Consider the following 16,314-nt stretch of genomic DNA (forward strand, 5'->3'; position numbering starts at 1 on the left):
ACTTATTGGGTACATTCTCTCTTTGTAGAGAGTTCTGTTGATGGCCATCGGCTTGCTTTCCAGTTTGTGGTACGAGTCAAAGGCCAGGTAGCGTTCAGTTTGTGTAGGTTACAGGTATTCTACAGTGTTGAGCCTTCGATCCTCCTCAATGTGCACAGCACAGTCCAAAAAAAGGCTTTTTTCCCCCCTTTTCATCCTCCATTGTGAGCTTGATGTTGCTTTCCACCAAGTTGTTGTGTTGAGTTGAGAACCCAAGAAGATCTCAACTTCTTCGGCATCAATTTAAAGAGAATTAAATCATCAACAAAAATAAGCCCTGTTGCCCTCTGTTTAAGTACTTCCCGTTATCTGAGAATCTACACTGATAAAAACAACCCAGTTGGAAAATACGTTTGATGTGTGTTTCAGACAAAATGTTTTGGAGAATGATGTGTAAAAGTCTAAGGCCAGTCATCTCTCAAGGTAATTCTTTTAGTTTTGCAGTGATTTCTTCCATGAGTGATACAAACCACTGTTCCACCGCAGCAAATATTACTACCCACATGTTTTCTTGAGTCCATCTGTAATGCCTCCGGACTTAAGCTCAGGGAACATCTGCTGCGGAATCTCTTGGCAGCTCCCAGAGTCCTCCATCTCACTCTGACTCACCAGCGCCCCACAGACTCCACGAGTGAACACTGGAATAATTCAGCAGCAATGAAATATGAAACCGACTCAGTTGCCACAGCGCCTGTAGCTCTGACCAGCTGGAACATTCAGTGAAGGGAAACGATGATAGCCTGAGCTTCAGTGAAGATGTGCGAAAGATTCCTTCCTTCGTTTCCAACAGAGAGTCTTCAAGGTGCCACCACAGCCTGCAGAGACCAACAAGTTAATGTGAACATGTATTTGTTTGCTTTATGATATTATCAGCTGCTCATCAGCTGTCTCAGTCCAAGGTGTAACTGAGAATTACCAAGAGATACACAGTGTTTGTACAATATATGCTCAGTTATAACAGACTTATTTCATGAAAGCTGAGTCAGGAAAGTAGCACAACACCAAACTGAGCATCATTGACTAACCTCTTGTGGTTGAAAGCACCGTGTGCATTGAGCTTGTTGTTCAAAGCTGCACCAAGCAGTAACCCACCTGCCAGTGATGTCAGGTAGTGCCTCGGCATCACTGCAGGGCGAAAAGGACTTCAATCAACAATTTGAAGATTTTGTTTTGGGCTAATTTACATATCTTTCTTTGGAAAAAAAAATACAAAACTACCTTCCACTGCTTTCATCTATATCAGCGATAGACTCATGATTTCAAAAGCCTCCCGGTGCTGGGCTGACTGAAAGTAATTAGTCGGATGTGTCCATCAGAAGAATTTTATGTAAGATGTGTTGTTCCAGTTCTGCCTTTATTGATGTGAGAGCCATGCAGCTTTATTTAGGAGATCAAACTGCACATTTTTAGATCCTTTCAGAACTTATCTTAACATGGATTCAAATAAAATTTTCCACACAAATTCTTTTTACACATTGAAGGAAAATCTGGTTTTGGAGAGAACGTGGCGTGTCGCGGCACACTGATGCAGCAGCCCAACAATCTGGAAAAATATGCAATTTCTTAAGAATGTCAAAAGTGATAATGCTCTATTAAAGCAAAGACGAAGTGTAACAGTTTCTTTCTGCAAGCCACAATGCTGGGAAATGGAAGGCTCATCCTTGCACATCCCCATAATGATATATATAAAAAAAACAGCTTACAATTTGACACAATTCTGTATCATATTCGTGCCTTTTTGAGCTTGTTTTCTTGTTTGTGCTGTTTAACTGCTGCATTTATGTAATTTGTCTTTATTAGGTTTTAATTATGTCTCTGCAGTTCTTCATTGGAGATGATGCAATCCCCACAGTATCTGAGCAGCCAGTCAAAAGCCTTGGAAGGCGATATGATGCAAGCCTGACAGACAAAGACCAGGTGAAGCAACTGTGCAATGACATCAAGACAGGCCTACTGGCGATTGACAATACCCAACTACCGGGGAAGCTAAAGTCCTGGTGTCTCCAGTTTGGCCTGCTACCCCGAGTGTTGTGGCCCCTGGCAGTCTATGAGGTGCCCATCTCAACAGTAGAGAAGCTGGAGAGAAGAGTCACACTCCATGTCAAGAAGTGGCTTGGAGTTGCGCGTGGCTTCACCACCATAGGCCTCTACGGAGACGGTGTCCTCAAGTTGCCCCTTACCAGTCTCACAGAGGAGTTCAAGTGTGCCAAAACACGACTGCAGATGACCTTGAACGAATCCAAAGATCTAGTGGTTAGGGAAAATGCACCAACCTTGGCTACAGGGCACAAGTGGACACCAGCAAGAGCAGTGGAAGAGGCAACAGCAGCTCTCAGACATGCTGACATTGTGGGGAATGTTCAGCAAGGAAGAGGAGGCCTTGGACTAACAACTAGCCGTCCAGCCTGGAGAAGTGCCGCCCCGCCAGCACGGAGGAAGATGGTGGTGGAGGAAGTGCGGCGTCAGGAGGAGGCGGCAAGGTGGGCCAAAGCAGTCGCCCTTGGCAAGCAGGGTCAGTGGACACGGTGGGAAGGAGCCGAAAGGAGGAAGTTGAGCTGGAGGGATGTATGGGCCATGGATGCGAAGAGATTGAGTTTCACTATCAGAGCCACCTACGATGTCCTTCCATCTCCAACTAATCTCCATCAGTGGTTTGGTGAAGACCCTATGTGCGTCCTGTGCGCCAAGCCAGCCTCCCTCCGACACATACTCACAGGGTGCAAAACCAGCCTCACCCAGCGACGGTACACTTGGCGCCACAACCAAGTTTTGAAGAGCCTTGCTTCCACACTGGAGGGAAAACGATCCAGCATCAATTCCCTACCGCTGCCAACATCTAAAATCTCATGGGGAACTGCCTTTGTCCGTGAAGGGGCCACAGCTGCCAGGAGTAACTCTAAACCATCAGAGAGGAGCCAGCTGTGCCCAGCACGCGACTGGAAGATGCTGGCAGATGTTGGCAAACAGCTGGTTTTCCCATCAAAGATCGCCACTACCTCCTTGAGGCCTGATCTGGTGCTCTGGTCACCCTCCCTAAAGAAGGTATACATGGTCGAGCTCACTTTACCCTGGGAGGACTCCATAGAGGAGGCATGCGAGCGGAAACACCTGCGGTATTCCGAGTTGGCCGCAGAAGCTCGACATCAAGGCTGGAATACTGAAGTCCGCCCAGTGGAGGTTGGGTGTAGAGGCTTTGTGGGAAAATCTGCCACAAAACTTCTGAGGGACATGGGACTTAGGGGCCAGAGCCTGCGCACAGCCATCAAAGACGCATCAGAGGCAGCCGAAAGGAGCAGCCAGTGGCTTTGGCTGAAGAGGAACGACCCCAGTTGGGCCCCCAAGTAGTGCAGCAGGAGGTATGCGGTCAGCCAGCCTAGGCCTGACTCAGGGAACTGGACGCCCCTGCCATGCATAGTCCCCTGAGATGTCTGCCAACAAGTTGACTTTCAGGCTAATTGGGCTCGGGACGCAAGCTCAGGACTGATCACCCTGCGGCTGGCCGCCTCTGGAGAGGGTGTATAGTGTTAAAGGCCGAAACACCCCATGACCCAGAGGTACACTACTGATGATACCCGCAAATTCCTTCTCCCTCAAGTTCACCAACCTCCACCAACAATTCCTCAAAAAGCCTCCTCCTCAACTGCCTCGTACACTCAACACCCTTCAAGTCGATTGTTTGTGTCACGAGCCTTTATTTCTCCTTCAAGTCCACCATCTGCCATTCACCTAATGTCAACTTAGCGTATGTGTTCGCACAAGAATATTAACACCTCATTCTGTGTATTCTGGAACCTTGGGTATGCCACTATTCATTTATTTACTCTTGCTCATGATCCATGGGGATCCTGGAAAATACTACTACTACTACATTTTTTTGAAAATAGACTGAAGTATACCATATTCAGACCCTTTGTTATGAAACTTGCAATCCGGTGCAACCTACTACAGTCAGTATTCCTTGTCAGTGGTGACTAAAATCCACCAGTCAACTGAATTAACTGGACATACAGCAGTTAAGAAGGTACACAGTCTACGTAATGTCTTACAGGGGATTTTGGGTGTAAGAGTGAAAATGAAGTCATGAGAAAACTATCCACAGGTGATGGAATTGCTTCGAAGGATTCTAGAAAGATTTCTGAAGCATTTAAAGTGTCCAAAAGTTCAGAAGCCTCCGTCAATAGAAACTGGGAGAAGTCTGGGACGGGGGATCAGCCAAACTGAATAACTAGTCAGACAGGCAACCAACAAGTCAATACTCACCATGACTGGGATCCAGAGGTCCTTTGTGGAGACAGCAGAATCTAATGAAAGGTCAACCATCAGGGAATCTCTCCACCTCTCTGGCGTTTATGGTAGCGTGTCCACACAGAAGCCATTTCTCACTAAAGGTACGTGAACAACCACTGGGAGTTTGCCAGAGAGGTTAAGCCACTAAAAGATTGAATTATTTGGTCACGTGTGTGAGGAAACCAAGCACTGAGCATCACCTCATTGATATCACCCCTGCAGTCAAACATGTTGACGGCAGCATCATTCATCATTCAATCCTACCTGAACACCTCAGGAACTCAGAATCAGATGGAGGTTCACATTTCAACAGGACAACAACCTGAAGCATAAAGCAGAGAAAACAGGAGGGGCTTCTGGAAAACCCTGTGGAAGTCTTGGAGTGAGCCAACCAGAATCTGGACCTGAAAATGCCTGTACATTGACATACTGTCAAACCTGATTGAGCTTGTTTATTTCTGCCAAAATGAATGTGCGAAAGATCCAAAGGAAAGATGCATCAGGCTTGTGGGATGATTTTCAAGAAGATCGGATGCTGCTATTTGTGACAAAAGTGCAGCAATCAAATAAAACTGAAATAATCTGCATTGTTACGTAAATTACAAGGTTTGAACAGCTTGTCTTAACTTCGTCTTTGTGGAACATTGCATGTACACTAATAAGGATGGAACTGAATTGAAACAAAGTTGAAACATTTATGAAAACAGGGCAAAACATGAAAGAGTCTGAAAGCTATCTGTATGCTCTGTGGCTGCAGTACGAGTGGAGGCTTGCTGGCTAGAATCTTTTAGAAGTTTGTGATGAAGTTTGTGATGATTTCCCTCTGGTGCTGCTGCTGCTGTGAATGTGAAGGTGCACAACTGAAATAATCAGAATTATTCAGTTGTTGTCACACATCACAGTTTTATGACCAGCTGCAAGATTACTGGAATAAAGGCCCGATAAATCTGCAGAGGAAACTAAATGAGAATTGCTTGCACCTCCCTTATCAATGGAACTCATATGGCTCCAAAACTATGGCTGCACTGGGAGCCAGACATGCATTGCATGGTATGTGGAGTTATATTGTTAGGTGTCAGGAAAGGGTTTCACATTTAGCCTGTTGTTTGGAGAGGTACTATAATATTCTTCCGAACAAACAAGAGAGTTGGGAGTTAAACAATCCTCACAGCAAGCTTCTTTCCACAGGAAGAAATATTAAAAATTTTATGTTGTCAAGACTGAAAATTCTAGGGATAGTTGAGTTGGATCAAGGTTACACTCTATCCAATCTGACATAGTTCACATTGTAGCAGCTGATTTTCTTAAATACACGTGTACTGAACACAAATGTCCCAAAATCCTTAATGATTTTGGGAAATATACATGATTAATTCCCCAACAAATCCTTTAACAATCCTGTGTATTTACTAGGGTTGTCGCCATATATCATTATTGATGATAATCATGATACCAGAAGAATAAATCAGCATCATTATGATACTGATAATGCACCAATTGATTAAATAATGTTTTTTCTTTTTTGTAAAAATTCTGCAGCTCCCTTCCTCCTTATTTCAGTGTCATTCAATAACTAAAAGAAAACGAGACAAATGGGTTAATTAGTTGGCCCAGTGATGGACTGGCGACCTGCACAGGGTGCACCCGGCCTTTCGCCCAATGACAGCCGAGATAGGCGGAAATTGGATTAGGCGGGTATAAAAAATGGATGGATAGAAGGTGAATTAGTTCATCTTATCTTTTTTGAAGATTTTGCAATGACATCATTATTGTGAATGGTTTTGGCCACTATAATCCACACATCCATTTTTCAAACCCTCTTAATCCAAGCCAAAGTCTGGAGCTTATTCCAGTTTCCATTGAGCGAGAGGCGGGGTTACAAGTCCATCACAGGGCCAACACAGAGACAAAGAGATAAACAACTATACACACTCATTCCTACAGACAATTTAGAATTACCAATTAACCAAACATGCATGTTTTTGGATAGTGTTAGGAAGCGTTGGAGTACTTTGACATAACCCATGCGTGCACAAGGAGAAAATGCACGATAATCACACAGTGAAAATCTGAAGCCGTGATGGTCCCCATCAATATACACCCGTCGTTACTACCACAACTAATAAAATGACCCATTACCATTTCACATATTGTAGTATTCACTGGACAAAGGTCTAAAAGCAGGGAATAAGCTGATTTTAACTGAATAAAAAGTAAGGTGGATATACTGTGGTGCAAGGTGTCATTTTTTTCTTTGTCATTGTTTTAGTTAAATAATCACCCTTTCTGCTCCACTGTGATTTTACATAATATGTCGGATTTTTTTTCTCCAACTGTGCAAGGTGCACCACTATTGGTAAGGTAAGGTAAGGTAAGGTAAGGTCATTTTTATTTGGTCATTATAATACATAACAAAATATAAACATCAATCGATTTATTTGATTATGTAATGACCAAAAGGGTCTAGGCTGAAGTAAAAAGAAACTTATTGTGCCTAGCCCTAAACATTGATATTAATTATCAAACCCCATTTGTTCAGCTGTAAAACCTTTTGCTAATTCACAAATGACCGATTGTATAAACGAAACCCGCCCTAATAATGCTTCAGTCACAGTCAGTTGTTTTCATTTCTGTGGCATCTAATTTTTTTTCTTGTTCTGTTCAAGTAAAACAGAATTTTGATACTTGCATACACGATTTACAGGAAATGATCCGAGGCTGACAGTTTAACTTTAGGGAATTTGTTAAAACAACATTTAATTCATTCTTCAGTGTTATTTGTACAGAATAGAGAACGGGAAAAATGTTTATCGCTCACACATCAGTTAGCCTTCCTCTACAGTCAACAGCTCATTTAAGAGTGAATTTGATGTTTGATTTTTAACGCTACATCCACAGAACTAAAGAGCATTATGCTTTACAGTTTGTTCTCCAAATCTTTAAAACGGTGGTTGATAGCTAATCAAACATGCTGTCATAAGTTAGAGCAGTGGGTATTATCTCTGCCAAAATATTTGATCTGGGCCTACATTTTTTTTCTCTCCATGTTCATGTCATTTGTTTTTAATCATCCATTTTGTTACTATTCTGTTGATTTATCATTTGTTTATTATATGCTGAGTAGTTTCTTTTAATATTTCATATGCCATCAACCTGGCTGGAACTGCAGATGAAAAGGATCCCGAACAGCTAAATCTGGGAGATTTACAGCACTGTGGAAATGGCTGCCTTTTGTTCCGTTCTCTGTCAGGATGATCCCACACTGCTTCAATAATGTTGAGCTCCGGGCTCTGGGGAGGATTCATCCCTCCATCAGACCTGTTGCCACTGATTTTCAGTCCACTTCTTGTGTCCTTTGGCACAGCTCAGCCTTTTCTCCCTGTTTCCCTTCCTTAAGAATGGCTTCTTGACAGCCACCCTTCCATGGAGACCATTTCTGATGAGGCTTCACTGAACAGTAGATGGATCAGCTGAAGGTCCAGATGCATCTCTCAGGTCCTGCGGCCGGTCTTAGCTTCTTTCAGATGATTTTGTATGTTTGCTTTGTGTCTTCTGCAAATAGGTTTTTAGGCCTGAGAAGTATTATTAAAGCCCATTTCAAAAGATTAAAAGAAAGTCTGGCTACTTGGAATTGAAAAACAAAGAGATGAGGAGTGGAACAAGATTATCATCAGAGTGCACAGCCCTTTAAATTAAATTAAAAAAAATGTTTCTTAGGTGAACTTTAACTCACCAAAGACTCTTAACTCTTAAATCTAGCTCAGTTCTGCGCTGGCCGTTTAGTTGATGCGAAGACTAAAATCACATCGTACTTTCACAGAAATGAGAACCTCAGTTTTTGGTTCAGTGCATATTTAACATGTAAAATGTGTCTTTAGAAGCAACGTGTGGAAAGAAGACATTTCTTGAAGGTTAACACGAAAAATTACAGGTAGCAGCTTTTACAGTTGGGCGTTTCCCACTTCTGACCTGCTCAAATCAACACCTTAAAGCTAAACTGACAACTTAAAAACCAAAGAGACGTCGCATAAATTTAAGTTGAATTCTAATGACGGGCGCTATTTAAAACAGTGATGATAGGTTGAATAACAGCGTCGCCAGCTTAAATAATGCAATTTATTTCAATAACGCATCTTCTGAAAATGAATGTGAAGTTGAATCAACACCTCTGAAAGAGTTAACATTCATGAAGGGAGTAACAAATAAGCTGGTGTGTTGTTAATAAGTTATTGAACCCATTTGTGGTTGAGGGAAATAAACCTGAGGATAGTCGTTTTGCAGGAGCTAAAGGGTCTATACAAAAATAATCACCCAAAGTCCAGGCAGACCCTTTAAGATTTGGGATGATTATTCTTTATGTGTGATTTTTAAATATTCATTGATAATAAAAACTAAAAAAAATTATTTCAATAATTTAAATCAGAGTAAAATAAAGATAAAAAAAAAGTATTTTGAATGATTTTAAGAAGAGTTTCATCATCTTATTGTCCCCTACTTTAATTAAAGACTTATTTGCATTAAGATTCCCGCAATATAATTTCATCTTTTATTATTTTGGACTTACCTGCAACACGATAATGATGATTAACGTGATAATTCTAATAACCTGCCTATTAGGGCAAAACTTTAGCCTCAGGTACGTTATTGATAACTTTGTACCCTCCAACATCTGAAAGGCTCTGCAAATAATGACTAAGATTTAAAATCAGACCAACATGCTGTAAACTGAAATAAATCTATTCATTATCACCCGAATGTTAAAAACAAATTGAAGCAAACTGATACTGTGGCACCCGAACAAGTTCCCCTCCTCTCCAGCAGATGTCCCCCTTACGTTATCTTCTCTGGCTCCACTCACATGTGAGGCACGCAAACATAAACCAATGCTTAGATTGTAGATACATTTATATATCTTTTTTTCTTTACAATGGATTTTCTCCGTCATACAAGATGACCAAAAAAAAGCACACAATACAATCAACAAACCAAACCTATAGAACAAATGATTGTCACTTACTGAGAGTCACAAAAAAAGTACATACTGTGAATAAATAATCTACAGAAATATGTACAATATGCACAGCAAGAATTCAATGGAAGTGCAAATAAAGCTTTGGATCCCTGTACAGGAAAAAAAAATTAAGCAGATGTAGACTGAGCCAGCTGTCCTCAACATGAAGCAAAAGTCTTTGAAAAGTCAGAAATTTACTGGACATTTAGTAACATTTAGGCTTTCAGCATTTGAAGACTCAACAGTGAGCTGAGCTAAACAGAAATCAGAGGGTAAAATGGACACATTACAGTATGTACAGCATATCGCATTCCACAGAAAACTGGAGTATTTAATGTTCGTTGTCCAATGAGGATCAAGGCAACAACCACGGGACTACAGGCAGCTGAGAGAAAGAAACACAGATGAAAAGGGATCCAGAGAGGAGGCGACCCACTGAGGAGGAAAAGAAAATAACTCATTGTGCTCCCGCTGACTTCCTTAGCCAGAACTGACAGAAACAGGCTGTGATATTAACACTGTACAATTCTGCTGCCTTTCCCTTCAAGACCATGAAGAAGAAGAAGAAGAAGAAGGAGAGCTGGTCAAAGGACCCTGCATGTGTGTACCTGGCTCCTGTCGGGTCGGTAACACACACTCTTTCAGCAAAATGCACATGTGAGCTGCAGTCATCTGTAATGTCCCAAACTTAGCAGGTCCACCTCATTATCCAGAGTTCAAGTACTCTAGTGCCACTTCATAGCAGAACTTGTATTGGTCCTACGAGACGAGAGGAAACGCACAAAAGTATTAGTCAGATGTGAAGTTTGAGGACTGAACAACATGTTGTGACACAATGATGTGTGTGTTTAACATAAAGTAATGTAGAACAGAACTGCAATAATGACTGAAATAAAGAAGGTGCTCAAGCTACCTTTTTACAAAGGACCCCTCTGAGGTAATCCCTCAGACTTTGGTCTTTTTTATTGTCCTGAAATTCAGTGCTCGAGTTGGGTAGATTCGGATATTGTAAAATGACTACAATCTGCGTGCCACAAAATAAAGTGTGAAGCTATGGTAGCAAGTGTATTTTGCTTGTATGAAATCCAGTCCCATTACAGAAAAAACATTACACAAGATGAACTCAGTTCTGGATCGGATTCAATTCATCCCTGAAGCCTTTGTTTACTTCATCTGCCTGAAGTACATATCAACGACTCCATCTCAACATGCAGTTGCATGCACAAGTTTCTCATCATTTCTGTTCTGTCACAAGTGACTAAAGCACAAACGATCTCAAAAAGAAATAAAGCGGGAGGTGAACATTCTTTTCAACATTTTAAGAGAGATTAACGTATTAGCCTTTCAAACTTTCAGCATTAAGTAAACTTTTACCAAGGTCTCTTAAAAAAAGGCCATGCACATTTCTTAGCTTTATAAGAAGTCTGTAGTTCCAAAGGGTATTATAAAATACTTTGTATTCAGTTCCAACCATTAACAGCTTTAAACTCCTCTTAGCATCTATACAGCACTCGAAGAATGTAGCCTGAGACGGCAAACCTCCACCAAGGGTGAAAAAAACAATTCCACAATCATCAACTACTCAATGAAAATCCACAACAATGATGCTTAACACACATAAGCATCCACAGTAAATGGATGGATGTCACAGTTCTTTATTCTAAAAGTCACTGAAAATCTCAAAAGTGTTACTAAATACTTTAAGACTTTAGGGCCCTTTTTCTTTCTCTGTCACCGTACATCACGGTCACACTATTCACTCAATTATCATTCTTATAGTATGCAAGCAGAGCTAAAACACATTGCTTGCCCTTTCACTTCCACATAATACCTGAATACAAGTCAGCTTATTGGAATCTGGTCCAGAGCCGTGTGACGTCTTCACTTCCAGATTGTATGATCATGATTAAATTTGTGACTTAACCTTCAAAGCCCGGAAATACATTTCCACCTTAACTCGCACAAAAACGAAATTTTCTTCTTGTCATGGTCAAGTTGAATCCTTTAAAGTGGACCAAAATTCTACGTGTACGATACAAGGTCATTTAAGAGCCCACCAAGACCTTTAAAAAAAAAAAAAAACCTCTCTAAAAGCTAATCAATCACTGTCTGAAAAAATACTTCTTGCAATGTCACAACTAGGTGCTCTGACTTCTAATAGGTGTTTTTTTTCTTAAAACACTGTCGGAAGATGTAAATTCCAATTCTAAACATTAAAAATTCTTCTTTCTGAACCTTTATTTCTCAGCATCGGGAACAGATTCAAAATATAAAATGAAAACAATTCAGAGCTGTAAAGCACTGCCTTTACTCTAATGTGACCAGTCTCAGAAAAAAGGGAAAAAAATAGGTAAATTCAAAAGAAAAAGTTTTTTTCCCCCCCTCATTGTATTTAAATTGGATCTTTTAAAGAAAGCATTAAGATTAAGATTAATCAAATTAAAAAAAAGAAGAAAGAAAAAGTTGAATGAGGTCAGAGAAATTTATGAAGGCACAGGCTGCATCTGGACCTACAGGCTTTTTCACTTTCATCAGTGCAATTTGCACATATAACTGTGACTTAATTCAACTTAAATTAACTTGCTGTGACTTTCACAGGGAGCATAATCCTGATGACCATTCCTCCTGTCTGAGTAAAATAAAAGCATGGCACAGGAAGTAGAAGAATGTGCGAATGTGACCCAAACCAGGGACTAAAAGTCTGCATATTTCAGAATCTACTGCTTTGTGAATGCTTGAAAATTGTTGAGGCAAACTAAATGGCACTAAAAGAGAGTAGATCTAAGAAATTAAAATGAATATCTATATATTTTTTTTGATAAAAGAGTTAATCTGCTGCAGTGCTGCTCACCAACAGGTCCACCATGTTAGGTTTGTTGTTCCTCAGTGTTTTGACAGCGTGGAAAACATCCACAGAGCGCTGGTGCTGAAGCATTTCACACACAATGCTGATGGCACAGAAGGTCCCGCTGCGGCCACCTCCATTCCTGCAGTTGTGATATACAAGCAAAGCATGTGAGAACTAAACAGCTTAAGATAAGTTACATAAATATTTGGTTTATCAAGAAGAGCTGGTGTCAACAACAAAGCTGCCAGAAGGCAGAGGAATTTTGGGGCTTTTGTTGCAATAAGTGTTTACGCTCAGTAGGTGGAGATGTTTCATTTTTAATGCCAGCATTGACTCAAGTTTCTCCTGCACTCAGGGAACTTACAGACAGTGGACCACAGTGCGTCCCTCGCCTCCGTCGTACTCCTCCTGCCACTTGTCCACCTGTCGTATGAGTTTGAGAAAGGAGCGTTTGGACATGGGCGTGTCTCTGTACATGGGCCAGCCCAGGAACTGGAACTGCTGCACCATCCGGTAACCGTCCTGAGGCTGGAGGCCAAAGACAAACCGGATATCCAATGTTAACGCACATACGGAGGGGAGGGTTAATCTCTGTGGTACATAGATGCAGTTAAACATTTAAATGCAAAGTGGATCTGAGCCCGTTTGAGGCTGGATAGAGATGAATAAAGAGCACTAAGAGTCACTCAGGAGATGAACGTGGAGATATCGCAGAGTGATGGATGAGCACAGCTTCTGCTGGAGACAGACAGTAAAGCAATCTACAATACAGACGCTCAGACGTGCCGATCAATAATACTTGTCAGTGATGATGTGTGATTAGACTGCATTGCACTGAGCATGCCGCTGCCTCTACCAACCAGAGGACGTCACAGCATGTTAATACGAGGAATGACTGCTGACACACGTGGGCAGACTGTCGGGATAAGGAGCTTACGCAGGTGACTGCAGGTGATGCCAGCATGGGTCGGATCCCCTTCTGTGCTGCGAGGTATCTTAACTCCAAGTTAAAACATTGGTACACCCAAATTTCAGCAGCACAGGCGCTGCCACTTTTGGAATGATGATAGCGTTTTATTTTTATTTTGTAAAAATCTTAAGTTGTCGGTCTTGAAATTTTCTTCATCTCTTCTAAAAGAATGCAACCCCACCAATGAAATGCGTCTTAGAAAAATTAAAGAGGACAGTTACTATGGACGCATGTTTTACCAACAGGTATTAAGTTGGACTTTTTTAATACAACCTTTGCTGTATTTTTTTTTCTGTGAAAACTGGATGACATAATTATTATGATTATGTGCCTTTAAAGTGATTTAAAGGATACAATCTGACTAGAAAAGAATAGTTTAAACTGCTCACCAATCAGCTGCACACAAAAGCTTTGAACTAAGACTTCAGGTCATGAAAAAGACATTGATTTTTAGTGGAAGGGTTACAAGCTAAAAATGAAAGGAAATTTTTGACATTTTTGACTTATATACCTTTAAAATGTCTAAGGTTCTTACTGCATGGTTTGGGGGCCCCACCACTTATCTCTGTAAATGGGCATTGTTTTTTTTAGAAAAGCAATTTGTGCATTGTCTAGATACCTCTTGAAAATCTGGGGGATTTTTTTTGTAGATTTGGAGAAACAAACCCTTTTCAGAATCACATAAATTGATAGGGAACTCTGATTTCTCCCTTTTTTCACTACAGGTGAAAATTTCTCGAGCAGTCCAAAAAACTTGCCGCAATCACACCTCGGTCCAATCACTGGTGCAGAGGTGTAGTTAAAGAAAAGACTGACTCTGCCTCTGCACAGCTTGAGCGGACAGCCCGGCGTATGAGTGGGATGTGTGAGGTGTGCATTCACAGGAGAAATTGGCTGTTGTGAAACGGCGGGGAAGACAAAGAAGTTTCGAAATTGGACAAAAAATGGGAAACGGAGCAGAAATACTAAAGGTCAGCCTGATCACAAAATTTCATCCCTTTTTAAGCATGAACCTCGTGTGGCTTACCCGAGCTGCATTGTAGATCCGAAATATTCTGCTGATGATGTCCTCCTCCAAGTCAGCAGAGACGAACTCCACCTGGATGGGCCCATGGCGGTGGACTCCGTTTTCTGGCCAGTACTGTGGACACAACTAAACAGAACAGGCACGTGCACGCACACACACACACACACACACACACACACACACACACACACACACACACACACACATTTGCACCCAAACAGATACAGGTACACCAACACACAGACAAACAAAGCAAAGAAAAACGCACAAGAAAATGAAAAATGATTTATTAGTTTCAGATCCCAACCGCACAACAAATCAGTGGCTCTGATTAGAACTCCTTTTGTGTGTCGAAAGGGCTAAAAACACTGTGAAAGTAGTTTCTTTTCAAATCTGAACAGCTTTTATCATTTGGGAACATTCAGCTACAAGCAGAAATATGTCTTGGATAAACGCAGATGTGCTCCAATATGGGAGCTTTCTGTGCTTTTTACTAATCAAATGACCTTTAGTTCATCAAATCAAACTGAAATGTCTCACAAACCTTGGCCAATTCTTCTCCTCTCAGAGAAAAATGCACCTCCTTTGTTTCTTAAATGCAGCCTATTTAATTATTTTTCAGGCTGAAAAAAGTAAGAAAAGATAAGTTCACCGAATTCATTCAATCAGATACTCTCAAATAATCTCTTTAGGCAGCCATAATTCACTACCAACAATACAGAGGATACTGTTGTATTATCATGCAACTAAACTTTCCATGTTTAGGTTGTTTGTATCGACAGTAATGTTTTACTTTATCAGGCAGTTGCAGGTAAATTGAGGAAATGTACCAGCAAAAGCCTTTTTTATTTGAATTATTTTAAAAATAATATTCCACCTTAACAGAGTCAAAATAATCCCCTCGGCTGTTTAGCATGCAGACTCCTTAGCATCCGTAGCGTCTCATGAAAGATACAATTATGGAAACATCGGATTGACAACTTTACTCTGAACTCTTACAATAAAACCTCATCAACAATTTACTTTGGGGCACTTCAAATTTTCCTGCGCCAAAAAACATTGATAGACACTGTAGAGTAGAAAGTTCCAAATAGCCGTAAGCTGCTCTGATTTGCGCTCTAATTTCGATTACTTCACCTGCTCGATGACCCCAACTATTTATCTGACAAACACAAAATTTACCGACATTTTGCCCCAGACAGGTGTTAACTTAAGATTCTGGTCAGAAGCAGGACACTTCAACGTTTCATTCATCATATTTGTGTAGACTCTCAGGTAATGCGGGCTTAAAGAAAGGGCAACAGGACTTTTTTAGCTTCTTGAAAAAACGTTTCACCTCTCATCCAAATAAAGAAAAACATCCTCCCCAACCAAAAAGAAGTTCAGCTGCTTTGGGCATTCATTCATTACTTTTAGTAGCACCTCCTTTTTTTCCAGCCTTTTGTTGTCTGTGTTCCAATTTTTTATTATTTTATTTTGCTGCCATCATATTTGGGAAGAGCTAATATTTTCCACAAAATAATAAAACCTCTCACTTTTTTGAATTTTATATATTTTCTATGTCCTATTGTGGTTAAAACATTGATTTATAAGATTAGCAAATAATTGCATTCTGTTTTTACTGTTTTTTTTCACAGCTCGCCAACTTGTTTTAGAATAAGGGTTGCACATACCGTTGGCCAATTAATCAAAATACACTCAATATATCGATGTAAAACAGGAATAATTATTAACTGTAGCTAATCAAAAGCATCAAGAAGCAGTTGCTGATAACATTACTGACTGCTTTGACAACAGAGTTGAAAGAGTACAAAGACAAAATCCCCATGGGGACAGCTTCAAAAGAGCGGTGAAATCTACCCTATTTCTGCTTCTCAGGTGAGTAAGCCCAGTTAAGAACATACACCTGTGGAGCTCACCGTCACACTCACAGCTCCAAATCAGACAATGGCAAATGTACACACAGATGGACACATTCTACATGGACAGATATTCCTGGTCTAGTCCCAGTCATAAGCAAACAAAAAAACGAAAGAAAACCACTTCCTTCAGAAGAATGCAAATATCATGCCTGAAAACCTTAATACAAATGGACAGGCACTTCTTCCTCTAACACACAAAACTACAGATGT

The 16,314-nt window shown here is 40.7% G+C and overlaps 1 protein-coding gene across 7 annotated transcripts in view; it reads right to left on the bottom strand.

Annotated features, from left to right (window-relative positions):
* Positions 1–9,213: 9,213 nt before the first annotated feature.
* Positions 9,214–16,314, bottom strand: part of LOC142398773 (receptor-type tyrosine-protein phosphatase mu) — a 168,346-nt gene continuing 161,245 nt past the window's right edge. For 6 of the 7 annotated variants that reach the window (XM_075482936.1, XM_075482941.1, XM_075482940.1 and 3 more), the window contains 4 exons: positions 14,183–14,308; positions 12,550–12,713; positions 12,189–12,324; positions 9,214–10,096 (listed from right to left, as the gene is read on the bottom strand). In XM_075482936.1, the coding sequence (XP_075339051.1) occupies positions 10,043–10,096; positions 12,189–12,324; positions 12,550–12,713; positions 14,183–14,308 (480 nt within the window). In that variant the 3' untranslated portion in view covers positions 9,214–10,042. The remainder of the gene's footprint in view (positions 10,097–12,188; positions 12,325–12,549; positions 12,714–14,182; positions 14,309–16,314) is intronic. The other variant, XM_075482938.1, reaches the window with a different exon arrangement.

The sequence above is a fragment of the Odontesthes bonariensis genome, chromosome 14 (genome assembly GCF_027942865.1).
Source record: "Odontesthes bonariensis isolate fOdoBon6 chromosome 14, fOdoBon6.hap1, whole genome shotgun sequence".
Taxonomy (NCBI): domain Eukaryota; kingdom Metazoa; phylum Chordata; class Actinopteri; order Atheriniformes; family Atherinopsidae; genus Odontesthes; species Odontesthes bonariensis.